This window comes from Asterias rubens, chromosome 7 (assembly GCF_902459465.1).
Source record: "Asterias rubens chromosome 7, eAstRub1.3, whole genome shotgun sequence".
Classification (NCBI taxonomy): domain Eukaryota; kingdom Metazoa; phylum Echinodermata; class Asteroidea; order Forcipulatida; family Asteriidae; genus Asterias; species Asterias rubens.
In genome coordinates, this window is record NC_047068.1 from 9,019,319 (window position 1) to 9,035,349 (window position 16,031).

A 16,031-nucleotide genomic window follows, 5' to 3' on the forward strand; every position below is an offset into this window, starting at 1 on the left:
AACAAGTTCCAGACAAGGACTCAAACCTATAATATATATATATAGCTCAGTTGGTAGAGCGCCGGCACGTTAAACCGGAGGTCGTTGGTTCAAATCCCGTTCTAGTCAATTTTTCTTTGTTCAATCCTAAATCATTTAAAAATGTACCCAGTCAGTTTCCCTTGTGGTTTATTATTTGATATATATATATATATTATATATCAAATAATAAACCACAAGGGAAACTGACTATATAATATATATATATATATATACTAACCTTTCTCTAATATCAAGAATCATTGTCAGATACACAAGCCCAATAACCCGGGGAGACCTATTGTATCTGGGAATGGTAGCCCCACAGAGCGCATTTCTGAGTTTGTCGATAGCTTCCTCAAACCCTTAGTCTGCCGTATTCCTTCCTTCATCAAGGATACCAAAGACTTTCTCCACAAACTAGATGAGGTCAAGCACCAAATACCTGACTCTGCTATTTTGGTTACTTTTGATGTTTCATCACTGTATACTAACATACCCCATCATGAAGGCATGAGTGCATGTGTCTCTGCCCTCAATGCTAGTAATCAGTCCCGCCCCTCAGTGAGTCATATTAAGGAACTCATGAGCCACATTCTAATGAAGAATAATTTCACATTTTCTGACAGGCATTTTCTACAGGTACAGGGTACTGCCATGGGTACCAAAATGGCACCCTCATATGCTAACCTATTCATGTCTCAGTTGGAGGACAGACTCCTGTCCTCCGCCCCCAACCGACCACTAGTTTGGTGGAGATTTATTGATGATATTTTCTCCATCTGGTGTGGTGACCAAGACAGCTTGGATGAGTTTATTGACCATATCAACTCATTTCACCCCACCATAAAGTTCACTACCGAACAATCTCTCACCAGTGTGAACTTTCTAGATGTGACAATAACCAAGTCTCCTAATGGCCTTGTCACAGATGTTTACAGTAAACCCACCGACACCCACCAGTACCTTCTCTCCAATAGCTGTCACCCTAGTCACTGTAAGAAGGCAATTGCTTACAGTCAGGCCTTACGTATCAGGCGTATCTGTTCCACAGATACCCTGTACAAGAGGCGCTCATCAGAGCTAAGGAAACACCTTGTATCTAGGGGACACAGCGAACGTAGGGTCCAACTTGCTATCAACAGGGCTCTCAACGTACCTCGTCATACTCTGTTGACTAACACGGGAGCTAAAAAAGCTCCTACCAATAGAGTTGCTTTGGTCACCACTTTCCACCCCAAACTACCCAAACTTCCCTCAATTCTCAATAATAACATGCCTATACTTCACTCCTCCAGCAGGTTACACTCAGCAATCACTGAGGTTCCCATGGTTGCATTCCGCCGCCCTAAGAACCTTGGTGACATACTAGTCAGGGCCAAACTTCCCCCAGGTACAGTCCAAACACAACCCCCGACAGATATACTGGGCTGTCACAAATGTACCCGTTCCAAATGCAAAACGTGTCTGCACATTAAGCCCTCACTTAAGGTGAAGAGTCATACCACTGGCTCTTCATACAACATCAAGACCGACTCTGAATGCAGCACGTCTAATGTAGTCTATGTCATATCATGTAAGAGATGTGGGCTACAATATGTGGGAGAGACTAAGACCAAACTTAGTCTTCGCTTTGCGAATCATGTCTCTTCCATAAAGACTAAGAAACCGTACCCAGTCTCTATCCACTTCAACAGCCCCAATCATAGTGTCATTGATGTTGAACTTCTGGTGATTGAAGCTTGCAATGGTGATGACACACACCGCAAGAATAGAGAATCACACTGGATTCACCAACTCAAGACAGTCAAACCCTTTGGACTTAACATAAACACTGGTGTTAAATAACTTCTCATTACCCTCCACTTCACTTCTGCCTAAGAACTTATATGTTGTATATATTCTGTACATAAAGTATAAATTAACCTAGTTTAAAGTTGTTTTTATAAATTCATCACTGTAACTATCTGATGTAAGTAACCCCCCCCCCCCCTTTTTCCACAGGTCCCTCATACCTATTTTTAAAAATCATCATACCTTTGATCTTGCTATTCTTATTAATTGACCATTGTTAGTTGCATCATGATGCAACTTGCTCTCTAATCCTACCCTTTCATGTCTCCCTGCATTGTTGTCGAACAATACTTTTACCACTTTTATGGTCCAGTAACCCTTCCTTTCATTCTAAACATCCTTTGTCCTCGCCACTCCACTCCTATTGGTTCATAGCCACCAATATTGTTTCTGAAATAGGAACTTTGATTGGCTGTTATTTTCCCGCTTCTTTCTGGATCCTTTCCTTAATCCCTTTCCCCCTCTCTTTTTCTATAAATGGATATGTATTTGTTTGTACTTGTTTTATGCCTCTGAAGAAGGTCCGGATTGGATCGAAAGCTAAGGCCATCTACCCTATTCATTATATACATATATATATATATATAATATCAAATAATAAACCACAAGGGAAACTGACTGGGAACATTTGTTTTAAATGATTTTGGATTGAACAAAGAAAATTGACTAGAGCGGGATTTGAACCAACGACCTCCGGTTTAACGTGCCGGCGCTCTACCAACTGAGCTATCTAGCCCTATGTTGGTGGTCTCCCAATTTTGTCAATATCTTTGTTCGGGGGTGCCTGTCAGAAGCCATTAAACCGCAAACTGCCGTGTAGCCAGGGATCACACCCGGGTAAAGATACAACCTGGGAAGCGGCAGACAGGGGATCACCTTAAGGGGATGCGACTTTTTTATATCAGATATCAAATAATAAACCACAAGGGAAACTGACTGGGAACATTTGTTTTAAATGATTTTGGATTGAACAAAGAATATATATATATTTTTTTTTGGGGGGGGTTAAACAAAATTGGATTTCATTATCATCAAACGGTGTAAGTTTAATGTAAATCTGTGGACATTGTGTTTTGTGTTACAAAAAGTACCCAAACAGCCAATATTCCATAAAGTTTTCATTATTGCGACTGGTGCTCCACTCGTTTTGTCCTAAGTAAAACAATGTTTCAAGTTTTTTTTCTGCTAAACAGCTTTATAAAAAACTGTGCAATACTGATCACATTTGCTGATCCGATTCATCCAGAGCAGGATTGTTCCAGTTCACAAGGATCGACCGGGTGGTAATCAGCCAATGGGGCCTACATTAATTTGAAGACGTTTGTCTCATAAAATTGATTCATTACGTCTCTTACATTAACATAATGCTTCGGTTAGTCTGGATTTACTTTTAAACCGTCAATTTTGTTTCGAACTGCCGCAATCGAACGCACTACTGTGAATGAGTGTCAGTTCATGTCAGTCTTTGGCGGTGATTAGACTGCATCAAACAACAACAAAGCAGAAGTTTCCAAAATATATGATTTGCTGATTTAAATACTCAAAGGTTAAAGTAGACACAACCCTCGACGTCATGGGAATCGGTCTGATCATTCTCAAGACGAGTGACGTCATTGAGCTGACATTTCTTCTCTTTCTCGCTTCTCTGCCAAACATTAAAGGAGCGGCATCGAGGATCTGATGTACACGCCCAGCCACAAGCAACCACACCCTCTACGGCCAGGTTGTCGATGACGTGTTTGATGGGGCAGTATTGAGAGACACGCCCATTGTGATCAATCTGGGTGTGGTAAACTGGCACGGTAGGGACCGGCATTTCACATACGGCTTCTTTAGTAAATGTGGTATCGACATTGCAACTTACGTCATCAGACCAAGCTCCACCGTTGTATATAGTCATTCGGGGTCAGTTCAACCCTGCGTCGCTGTGAGGATGGTTCGGATACCAGTTGGTAAATTTTGCAGGCTGACCTCCACACAGCCAAACTCCTTCTTGAGCAGCATCTGTGCAGCCGATCCACATACCAACGCTCCCTTTCACTGCCCACTCGAAGATGAAGTCGTTTTCTTCTCTTGAATCAGGCACTATGATGTTGCTCCCTGGGCGCTTGCACGCCGCCTCGGCTTGCATCCAGTTCATATTATTCTCAGTGAGTAAGATGTAGCAAGACTGACGCCATTTTACCCAGCCAGAACAAGGACAAGAGGAGAGGACAAGAGGAGAGGACGATAACAATGCTTTGTATTGTCATCAATATCAAGAGATGAAACAGAGTGGTATTCATTCTTTGATAAAATAAAAACACCATCTTGCTGCACAGCAAAACACAGTGTCTTACCTCGTCTTTATCAACACATGGGTTACCACATAATGCAGATGTACTATTAGCCTCGCCAAAACAACGTGCTCGTTATCAAAGGATAGTATGCAAAATGAACTGAGTGTTCTGTGGCCGTCGTCACAATTGACAATTTCGGAATTGGTTTGTAATTAGCAAACAATTGCAAATTTACCCTTTATTCAGTATCTTAGCCAGCAGTCAAACGGTAGCAATTTCAAAGGCCAAAGTGTTTTTTGTAATTACAAACAATTGCAAATTACGCAAATTAAGCATACAGATTGTAGCTATTGTTCAATATTTGTTTCCTGGTGACGCATGTGTATAGCTAACAGTCAAACGGTAGTAAAAGCAAAGGGCATGGGAATACCACAACAACAACGAGGGAGTTTGAAAACCCATGCGATATGTCACCATTAAAGGGCACTGTCGTTGAAAACAACGTATAGTGTGCGACCAGGGCCCAATTTCATAAAGCTGCTAAGCACACAAATTTTCTTAGCATGAATTTCTTTCCTTGATACAGACAGGATTACCAACAAAAATTCAATTGATTGTATATTTCTTGTTACTGGTATTAAGCTGTTGTTTGCTTATCCTGAAAATCATGTGGAAATTTGATTGCTAATCCCGTTTTTAAAAGGAAGACATTTCATGCAAAGCATTTTTTTTGTGCTTAGCAGCTCTATGAAATTGGGCCCAGATGGTTTCTTAAATATTCATATAACTTAATTGTGAGACGACTATAATCATCCTTATACTAGCAGCTATGAAACTAGCCTGTATATCTGACGTCACACTTCGAGGCTCGTGAAGAAATTAACGCCAGAGACCGTCCATCCAGGGCCCAATTTCATGTCTCTGCTTACCGTAAGCACAGAATCAGCGCTTACGGAAGCAGGGAATTCTGTGCTTACGGCAAGCCTATTTCACGGGTTAGCGGCAAATGTTGGCGTCTGCCCGTGCGTACTCCACGTTATATAGGCACTCTACGCTTACAAGACTAGCGCAGAAATTCGGCGCTTGCAAGTAAGCGGGGAATCGTGATCGTAAACGCAGATTTTGGCGGTAAGCAGAGCCATGGAATTGGGCCCAGGCTGCGTGTACATTCACCTTTGACCTACATTCATTTCACATAGGGTGCGTTCGTTTAGCTTCCCTGGGTCGACCCCAGTGTGTGATAGGTTTTTTTTCCCCAGGACGAACGTGTGCTTATAATTAGCCACGTTCGTCCTGGAAAAAACCCTACCACACACCGGGGTCGACCCAGTGAAGCTAAACGAACACACCCATAGAGAAACCTTCTTCCTCCATGGAGATACGCAGTCAAATTCTACACAAACATGCAAGTACATGCACATGCACGTACTGGGTACATTACACACATACGTGGACACAGCTTGCAGACGACCAAAAGTAAGCTTTCCAGGTCTGTGTTTTGATTGGTCGTTCGAGGTGACTTCAGACCAATCAAAACAAACCCAGCTACGGTAGCTTTTAGTCACTGCATTTATCCATTGGTATCATTGTATCCAATGGAATCACTTGATCTGAGTAGCGGGTACTTAATCCTTGCGGATAAAGACAGGGGCCCAGTCTGTCTACTATAAAACTTACGATAACAAAATTTGGGCTAAAAGACATTTATTCAAAAGGGGGCAATAGGGGAACTGGAAATCTATGATTATGTAGGTTTCTCCAGAAATTAAGGTAATTTAAATTCATAGAATCATAGTAAAACTGTATCTTGGGGATATAGTTATAAACCAAGTTAGCTTGCGGTGAGTGGAATTGTTGATGTTGTGTTTTTTGGGGCTCCCATTAATATTGCTTAAGTGTGTGACCAAAACAAAATCCCATAGTTTATTGGACATAGATATTCAAATTCACCAGACTCGCAGGCTCGTTAATTTTCCTATTAACGTCAGAAACCCTGAAATAGCAAACGCCAATGTAGAATGAGGGCATTTAAGACCACCGCTCAATATCACATGATGAAGATGACACTGCCTAAATCGATATGAGGAATATTAGTTTAAGAATAACTATCTGTTGATTGATTTTACACGACCTTCCTTGTATAAGTGAATCAAAGAAACCTCCAAATTTGATAATTTGGATAATTGCAATAAAACATAGATCAATATTGTCATAAATGCTCAGAGTAGACACGAAGCTCTTCCGAAGCAGAACAAAAACACTGGCAGGTCGACAGTATATGGAACCTTTTTAGGTTGTTAGCGAGAGAATAGTGATGTTTCTTCGAAGCTTGAATATCATTCTGTTTCATCTCTTGATATTGATGACAATCGTCCTCTCCTCTTGCCCAACTGGCTGGGTAAAATGGCGTCAGTCTTGCTACATCTTACTCCCTGATAAGATGAACTGGATGCAAGCTGAGGCGGCATGCAAGCGACCAGGGAGCAACCTCATAGTGCCTGACTCAAGGGAAGAAAACGACTTCATCTTCAATTGGTTAGCAACAGAAAATACAGGTTTGTGGATCGGCTGCACAGATGCTGCTCAAGAGGGAGTATGGTTGTGTGGAGGTCAGCCTGCAAGATTTACCGACTGGAAAACAGACTTCCCGTTGGAAGACTCACGTTATAACTGTGCCCGAATGATGAAAAATGGACCTTGGTCTGATAACTTAAAATGCAATGGCACCGCAACTAAAGCAGTCGTATGTGAGATGCCGGCCCCTTCCATGCCAGTTTACCACACCCTGCTAGGTCCCGATGGGCGTGTCTCTCAATACTGCCTCCTCCATCACGTCATCGACAACCTGGCCGTAGAGGGTGTGATTGCTTGTGGCTGGGCGTGTACATCAGATCCTCGATGCCGCTCCTTTAATGTTTGGCAGAGCAGCATGAAAGAGAAGAAATGTCAGCTCAATGACGTCACTCGTCTTGATAATGATCAGACCGATTCCCATGACATCGAAGGTTGTGTTTACTTTGAACTTTGAGACCGACATGAACCGACAGTTATGCGTTCGCTTGCGGGAATTCGAATAAATTTGATGGTTTAAAAGTAAATCCAGGCTAACCGAAGCGTAATGTGGATGTGAGAGACCTTATGAATCAACTTTATGAGAGAATAACACCTTCAAATGAAGGCCCCATCGGGTGAAATCCCTCCGGTCGATCATGCTCTCGATGAATCGGATCAGAAACTATTGGAGATAACTTTGAAGAAAAACAAATCAGGGTTTCATAAAGCTGTAGTAGAAAAACAGTTTGACACAGTTCTTTGCTCAGCATGAAAAGGGTGGGGCACCAGTTACAATGATGTAAATTATATAGAATGTTGGCTGGTAACCTGTTTTACTATAAGCAAGGTTTTCCTGTGCTTAGCAGGTTTTTGCTTACAGGCTTAATGAAATTTGGCCCTGGAGTTTCAGAACAAAAGACATAAAGCTGCATGGCAGATTATTAACCAAATAGTCAAAGCATCAGAAGCCTCATGGCTGATATTATTCTAATTTCATTTAATTCCAGACTAGCCTCCGAGTAAGCCTTTTTGAGGTATGGTTGACACCATAGAAGTGAGCTGTTTGGTTTAGGTGTATACGTCATGCAACTATAACCCACACATAGTGTTATGTGTCTACCATACTTCGAAATGGTTTTATTAAAATACCTGAAATACCTGAAATACATCTATGGTATACCTCGAAATGGTTTTATTGAAATACCTGAATACATTTTTAGTTGTAATCTTAACTTTTTTCTTCATTGAAAAATGCCGAAGAACTAAATTGATTCTCGTGAAAGCATTTCATTTTTCATTCACTGACAATGGTTGTTGATATTAGAGATAGATCTTTCGTATTGTATGGGGATTTTACATGTCTAGAAAAACCAAGTACGAGTCGCGTGTATTGGTTTTCTTTTTAACAAGAAAGAGAAGAAATGTCAACTCAATAACGTCACCTTTCTTGAGGACGATCACACCGACTTGAAGGATATCGAGGGTTGTGTCTACTTTGAACTTTAATGGTGTCCGTTAGCGATTGCTGTGGCCAGATATGAGGTTGGTACCCGCTGTCGACTCGCTCAATGTTGGTGTATTCGACGTTCTTGAGAAATAACATTGACAGTTAATTCATGATTGCTCAGCAAGTAGTCACTTATTCAGCTGAAACTTTCACTTGTGACTTTATTATCTCTTTGTTTGTTCTTCACCTACAAATTGCGTTGACAAACAAAACACTATATTGTTGTCGTAGCTTTAAAGGCACTGGACACTATTGGTAATTACTCAAAATCATTTTTAGCATAACAACTTTCTTGGTATCAAGCACTGGAGGGCTGTTTATAGTTAGTATAAAACATTGTGAGAAACGGCTCCCTCTAAAGTAATTTTCCGCGAATTTGATTTCAAGACATAAGAATTAGATTTTGAGGTCCCCAAAATCAAGCATCTGAAAGCACACAACTTTGTGTGAGAATGGTGTTTTTTCTTCCACTATTATCTGGCAACTTCGACGACCAATTAAGTTTAAATTTTCACAGTTTTGGGTGTGTTATGCATATAATGTTGATATACACCAAGTAATCAGACTGGTCTTTGACAATTACCAATAGTGTCCAGTGTCTTTAAGTAGAAAGTACATTAATGTTAACCAGTTATAGCTGGTTAATACGCTTTCCATTGCGAAAATAATGTTCATTTGTTTGACTCATTAAAGACAGTGGACACTGTTGGTAATTGTCAAAGAATAGTCTTCACACTTGGTGTATCTCAACATATGCATAAAATAACAAACCTGTGAAAATTTGAGCTCAATCGGTCGTCGAAGTTGCGAGATAATAATGAAATAAAAAACACCCTTGTCACACGAAGTTGTGTGCGTTCAGATGCTTGATTTCGAAACCTCAAGTTCTAAACTTGAGGTCTCAAAATCAATTTCGTGGAAAATTACTTCTTTCTCGAAAACTATGTCACTTCAGAGGGAGCCGTTTCTCACAATGTTTGTTACCATCAACCTCTCTCCATTACTCGTCACCAATTAAGGTTTTATGATGATAATTATTTTGAGTAATTACCAATAGTGTCCACTGCCTTTAAAGCCATTACACTTTCGGAACAGAAACAAAAATAAAAGTTCACAGATTTAATAACTTACAGGGTTTACAGATGGTGAAAGACTTCTCTTGAAATATTATTCCATGAAACACTTTACTTTTTGAGAAAACATTAAAACAATTATCAATTCTCGATATCGAGAGTTCCGTTTTTTATTATTAAACACATGTCATGACACGGCGAAACATGCGGAAACAAGCGTGGGTTTCCCGTTATTTTCTCCCGACTCCGATGACCGATTGAGCCTAGATTTTCACAGGTTTGTTATTTTATGTATAAGTTTTGATACACGATGTGTGGGCCTTTGGACAATACTGTTTACCGAAAGTGTCAAATGGCTTAAAAAAGTGTACAGTACCCCAGCAAGTATTAAAGGGATGTTATTGGCCCAATGACCAGGGTACTTATGTAAAGCACATTGATACGGTTATTGTGAAAATTAGAATTTGTAATTATTATTGTTATTATTCTCAAGTTAAGGTATGAATCGACAAGTGGCTTAGAAGAGTCTGACGTCACGCTGCAAATCATAATGGCAATATTAAAGCCGAATATTTATAAGTCACTGTCTTGATTTAATTAAGCTATTAAAACCAGGAGTAGGTCCTTTATTGCTTGACAGTGGATCAATATTCCCAATTGTGCTGCTATTATCTTTGAATGCCTCTTCAAAATGTCAAATATAAGAGGTTTGCGTTTGTCGCCATAAGGTAATTTACGAGTCAATAATAGTATTCTACCCATTTTATAAGTAAGACACTGAGATAGACGAACGTGACTACAGGCCAGTTTTGAGTGTGGTAGCCTATTGTATTTTGATGTGAAGTCTCTGTCTGTGGTGAAAAAACTGCTTATTGAAGTGACGAGTGTAGCAAGATGATGTTATTTCTTAAAAGCATGAATACCATTCTGTTTCATCTCTTAATATTGATGATAATTCAAAGCATTGTCATCGTCCTCTCCTCTTGTCCATCTGGCTGGGTAAAATGGCGTCAGTCTTGTTACATCTTACTCCCTGAGAAGATGAACTGGATGCAAGCCGAGACGGCATGCAAGCGACTAAGGAGCAACCTCATAGTGCCTGATTCAAGAGAAGAAAGCCACTTCATCTACGAGTGGGCAGTGAATGGGAAGGGAGGTCTATGGATCGGCTGCACAGATGCTGCTCAAGAAGGAGTTTGGCTGTGTGGGGGTCAGCCTGCAAGATTCACCAACTGGAAAGACGACAGCCCAAGAAACGACACGAACTTGAACTGTCCACGAATGACAGTTCAAGCATCTGGAGTTTGGTCTGACAACATAAGTTGCAAGAATGGCGCCCCTAAATTTGCTGCATGTGAGATGCCAGCCCCTACCGTGCCAATCTACCACACCCTGCTAGGTCCCGATGGGCGTGTCTCTCAATACTGCCCCCTCAATCACGTCATCGACAACCTGGCCGTAGAGGGTGTGATTGCTTGTGGCTGGGCGTGTACATCAGATCCTCGTTGCCGCTCCTTTAATGTTTGGCAGAGCAGCGAGAAAGAGAAGAAATGTCAACTCAACAACGTCACATTTCTTGAGGACGATCACACCGACTTGAAGAACATTGAGTGTTGTGTCTACTTTGAACCTTAAAGGAGTCCGTTCTCGATTGAATTCGAGCTTCTTGTGAAAACACTTTGACAGTTATTTCCTGATTTATCAGCAAGTAGTTACGTGTGCAGCTGAAACTTTCACTTGTGACTCTATCATCTATTTTCGTATTGTAACTTAAATTACAAATTGCGTGGACAACAAAACCACTGTATTGTTGTCGTAGCTTTAAAGGCACTGGACACTATTGGTATTTACTCAAAATAATTTTTAACATAAAAACTTTCCTGGTATCAACAAGCATTGAGCTGTGTATAGTTTAAAACATTGTGAGAAACGGCTCCCTTTGAAGTAATTTTCTGCGAATTTGATATCAAGACATCAGAGTTAGATTTTGAGGTCCCGAAATATCAAGCATCTGAAAGTACACAACTTTGTGTGAGAAGGGTGTTTTATGTTCCAGTATTGTCTCGCAACTTCGACGACCAAGTAAGTTTAAATTTGCACAGTTTTTTTGTTATGCATGTTGAGATACACCAAGTGATAAGACTGGTCTTTGACAATTACCAATAGTGTCCAGTGCCTTTAAGTAGAGAGTACATTAATGTTAACCAGTAATAGCTGGTCAATACGCTTTCAGTTGCTAAAATAATGTTCATGACTTGTTTTACTCATTAAAAAACACACCAAAAACCCAAAAAACTGTACGGTTACTCAACAAGTATTAAAGGGATGTTATTGGCCAAATCACCAGGGTACTAATGTAAAGCACACTGATACGATGATTGTGAAATGTTCTGTATAAGAATTTGTTATTATTACTGTTGTTATTGTTCTCAAGTTAAGGTATGAAACGACCTGTGCTGATAGTCTGACGTCACACTGCCAATCATCATGGCAATATTGAGGCCGAATTTATAAGTCACTGTCTTGATTTAGGCTTCCCAGTAGGTCCTTTTACTGCTTGACAATGGACCAATAATCCTTATTGTTCTGCTATTATCTTTGAATGCCTCTTCAAAATGTCAAATATAAGAGGTTTGCGTTTGTCGCCATTAGGTAATTTACGAGTCAATAATAGTATTCTACCCATTTTATAAATAAGACACCGAGATAGACGAACGTGACTACAGGCCAGTTTTTAGTGTGGTAGCATATTGTATTTTGATGTGAAGTCTCTTGTCTGTGGTGAAAAAACTGCTTATTGAAGTGACGAGTGCAGCAAGATGATGTTATTTCTTAAAAGCATGAATACCATTCTGTTTCATCTCTTGATATTGATGACAATTCAAAGCATTGCTATCGTCCTCTCCTCTTGTCCAACTGGCTGGGTAAAATGGCGTCAGTCTTGCTACATCTTACTCCCTGAGAAGATGAACTGGATGCAAGCCGAGGCGGCATGCAAGCGACCAGGGAGCAACCTCATAGTGCCTGATTCAAGAGAAGAAAGCCACTTCATCTACGAGTGGGCAGTGAATGGGAAGGGAGGTCTATGGATCGGCTGCACAGATGCTGCTCAAGAAGGAGTTTGGCTGTGTGGGGGTCAGCCTGCAAGATTCACCAACTGGAAAGACGACAGCCCAAGAAACGACACGAACTTGAACTGTCCACGAATGACAGTTCAAGCATCTGGAGTTTGGTCTGACAACATAAGTTGCAAGAATGGCGCCCCTAAATTTGCTGCATGTGAGATGCCAGCCCCTACCGTGCCAATCTACCACACCCTGCTAGGTCCCGATGGGCGTGTCTCTCAATACTGCCCCCTCAATCACGTCATCGACAACCTGGCCGTAGAGGGTGTGATTGCTTGTGGCTGGGCGTGTACATCAGATCCTCGTTGCCGCTCCTTTAATGTTTGGCAGAGCAGCGAGAAAGAGAAGAAATGTCACCTCAACAACGTCACATTTCTTGAGGACGATCACACCGACTTGAAGAACATTGAGTGTTGTGTCTACTTTGAACCTTAAAGGAGTCCGTTCTCGATTGAATTCGAGCTTCTTGTGAAAACACTTTGACAGTTATTTCCTGATTTATCAGCAAGTAGTTACGTGTGCAGCTGAAACTTTCACTTGTGACTCTATCATCTATTTTCGTATTGTAACTTAAATTACAAATTGCGTGGACAACAAAACCACTGTATTGTTGTCGTAGCTTTAAAGGCACTGGACACTATTGGTATTTACTCAAAATAATTTTTAACATAAAAACTTTCCTGGTATCAACAAGCATTGAGCTGTGTATAGTTTAAAACATTGTGAGAAACGGCTCCCTTTGAAGTAATTTTCTGCGAATTTGATATCAAGACATCAGAGTTAGATTTTGAGGTCCCGAAATATCAAGCATCTGAAAGTACACAACTTTGTGTGAGAAGGGTGTTTTATGTTCCAGTATTGTCTCGCAACTTCGACGACCAAGTAAGTTTAAATTTGCACAGTTTTTTTGTTATGCATGTTGAGATACACCAAGTGATAAGACTGGTCTTTGACAATTACCAATAGTGTCCAGAGCCTTTAAGTAGAGAGTACATTAATGTTAACCAGTAATAGCTGGTCAATACGCTTTCAGTTGCTAAAATAATGTTCATGACTTGTTTTACTCATTAAAAAACACACCAAAAACCCAAAAAACTGTACGGTTACTCAACAAGTATTAAAGGGATGTTATTGGCCCAATCACCAGGGTACTAATGTAAAGCACATTGATACGATGATTGTGAAATGTTCTGTATAAGAATTTGTTATTATTACTGTTATTATTGTTCTCAAGTTAAGGTATGAAACGACCTGTGCTGATAGTCTGACGTCACACTGCCAATCATCATGGCAATATTGAGGCCGAATTTATAAGTCACTGTCTTGATTTAGGCTTCCCAGTAGGTCCTTTTACTGCTTGACAATGGACCAATAATCCTTATTGTTCTGCTATTATCTTTGAATGCCTCTTCAAAATGTCAAATATAAGAGGTTTGCGTTTGTCGCCATTAGGTAATTTACGAGTCAATAATAGTATTCTACCCATTTTATAAATAAGACACCGAGATAGACGAACGTGACTACAGGCCAGTTTTTAGTGTGGTAGCATATTGTATTTTGATGTGAAGTCTCTTGTCTGTGGTGAAAAAACTGCTTATTGAAGTGACGAGTGCAGCAAGATGATGTTATTTCTTAAAAGCATGAATACCATTCTGTTTCATCTCTTGATATTGATGACAATTCAAAGCATTGCTATCGTCCTCTCCTCTTGTCCAACTGGCTGGGTAAAATGGCGTCAGTCTTGCTACATCTTACTCCCTGAGAAGATGAACTGGATGCAAGCCGAGGCGGCATGCAAGCGACCAGGGAGCAACCTCATAGTGCCTGATTCAAGAGAAGAAAACGACTTCATCTACGAATGGGCAGTGAAAGGGAATGACGGTATGTGGATCGGCTGCACAGATGCTGCTCAAGAAGGAGTTTGGCTGTGTGGTGGTCAGCCTGCAAGATTCACAAATTGGAAAGACGACAGCCCAAGAAACGACATGGATCTGAACTGTGCCCGAATGACGATTTATTCTGGTGGATGGTCTGACAACTTAAGTTGCAAGAGTGACGCCCCTAAATTTGCTGCATGTGAGATGCCAGCCCCTACCGTGCCAATCTACCACACCCTGCTAGGTCTCGATGGGCGTGTCTCTCAATACTGCCCCCTCAATCACGTCATCGACAACCTTGCCGTAGAGGGTGTGATTGCTTGTGGCTGGGCGTGTACATCAGATCCTCGTTGCCGCTCCTTTAATGTTTGGCCGAGCAGCGAGAAAGAGAAGAAATGTCAACTCAATAACGTCACTTGAGGAGGACAATAACACCGACTCTAAGGATACTGAGGGTTGTGTCTACTTTGAACTGTAATGGATGAATTCGATGTTCGTGTGAAAATGCTGTGACAGTTTTTCTTGATTTCTCAGCAAGTCATTACGTATGAAACTTATGCTGAAACTTTTACGTGTGACTTTTTTTATCTCTTTCTTTGAAAATTTTATCTACAAATAGCGTTGACAACAAAACCCCGGTAAATATTTTCGTAGCTTTAAATTAATATGTGTTGTTATTGTAATTGTTGTTTTAATATTCCTTTATTCAGCTAAGGTCTCGAATTCGAGCATCTGAAAGCGATTTTTTGTTTCCCTCCATTATTCTCTCGCAACTTTGACAGCTAATTGAGTTGAAAATTTCACTGGTTTGTTATTTTATGCATACAATTATGTTGAGATAAACCAAGTGAACAGGTGTCTCGTGCCTTAACACAAGAAACTCAAACTCATGCCTTCAAGTACAATTTGATACCTCAGCTGAGGCCTTTAATATTCAATTCAAATATTTTATGGAAGCATTACTTCTTTCTCAAACTACGTTAACAAAAATATAGCCCCAAAACACCAAAAAACAAGCAAATTGGGTCGGGCGAGTTGGTCCATGAAATGCGTTGAAACCGTTTGTCATACTAATGCATATGGTTAGAAAGATCTTTTAAAAGTAGAATAATTTTAACAATCCACACACAATATGCCTCGAAATTGCATGATTTTTCCTTCTACGTCGTGAAGTAACACGGCTCGCCATTTTGTGGAGTCAAGTTTTTGACTCTCCACAAAATGGCAGAACGTGTTAGTTCACAAGTAAAAGGAACCGTGAAATTTCGAGGCATCTCAGGCAGGATGAAATTCGTGACTTGAGTTTTCAAGAACGTCCATGATCAGTTTATGAACATTCATCAACAGTTCATAACTGTTCATTACAGCAGTTTATGAACCAAGTTCATGAACTTCAATCCATCCATTCAATTCATGAACATTTAGTGGACTTTCATGAACTTCATGGATTCTCACGAAAGTCAATCTAAAACTATCTTTGCAGTTTAAGGAATAATCTTGACTGTACTGCAAAAGGTTTTTGAGTTACCAATACAAGAATGTTTGATGAATATTCATGAATGTTCATGGTTGACAAAAGACATGAAGAACAGTGATGAACATTCACGAGTTTCATGACCTCATTTCATTTTGAAAATGTCGAAAAAATGTGAAATTAAAAAACTGGACTAATTCCAATTTTGTTTTGTAAACATTTATGTGTGATTTTTATGATTGCAAAAAACTTGGGTATAAATTTGATGAAA

At 40.3% G+C, this 16,031-nt stretch overlaps 4 protein-coding genes across 4 annotated transcripts; all 4 read left to right on the forward strand.

Annotated features, from left to right (window-relative positions):
* The first annotated feature begins 6,513 nt into the window (after positions 1-6,513).
* On the forward strand, positions 6,514-7,179 carry LOC117292402 (galactose-specific lectin nattectin-like). The gene has a single exon (XM_033774430.1). It carries the CDS (start codon positions 6,514-6,516, stop codon positions 7,177-7,179), a length of 666 nt encoding a protein of 221 aa, XP_033630321.1.
* Positions 7,180-10,199: 3,020 nt separating this feature from the next.
* Positions 10,200-10,919, forward strand: LOC117292403 (C-type lectin lectoxin-Lio3-like). Its single transcript, XM_033774431.1, has one exon. The coding sequence runs from the start codon at positions 10,200-10,202 to the stop codon at positions 10,917-10,919; it is 720 nt and encodes a 239-aa protein (XP_033630322.1).
* A 1,155-nt stretch (positions 10,920-12,074) lies between these two features.
* On the forward strand, positions 12,075-12,844 carry LOC117292404 (type-2 ice-structuring protein-like). The gene has a single exon (XM_033774433.1). The coding sequence runs from the start codon at positions 12,104-12,106 to the stop codon at positions 12,842-12,844; it is 741 nt and encodes a 246-aa protein (XP_033630324.1). The 5' UTR covers positions 12,075-12,103.
* Positions 12,845-13,999: 1,155 nt separating this feature from the next.
* Positions 14,000-14,775, forward strand: LOC117292188 (galactose-specific lectin nattectin-like). Its single transcript, XM_033774141.1, has one exon. It carries the CDS (start codon positions 14,029-14,031, stop codon positions 14,704-14,706), a length of 678 nt encoding a protein of 225 aa, XP_033630032.1. The 5' UTR covers positions 14,000-14,028; the 3' UTR covers positions 14,707-14,775.
* The last annotated feature ends 1,256 nt before the right edge of the window (positions 14,776-16,031 follow it).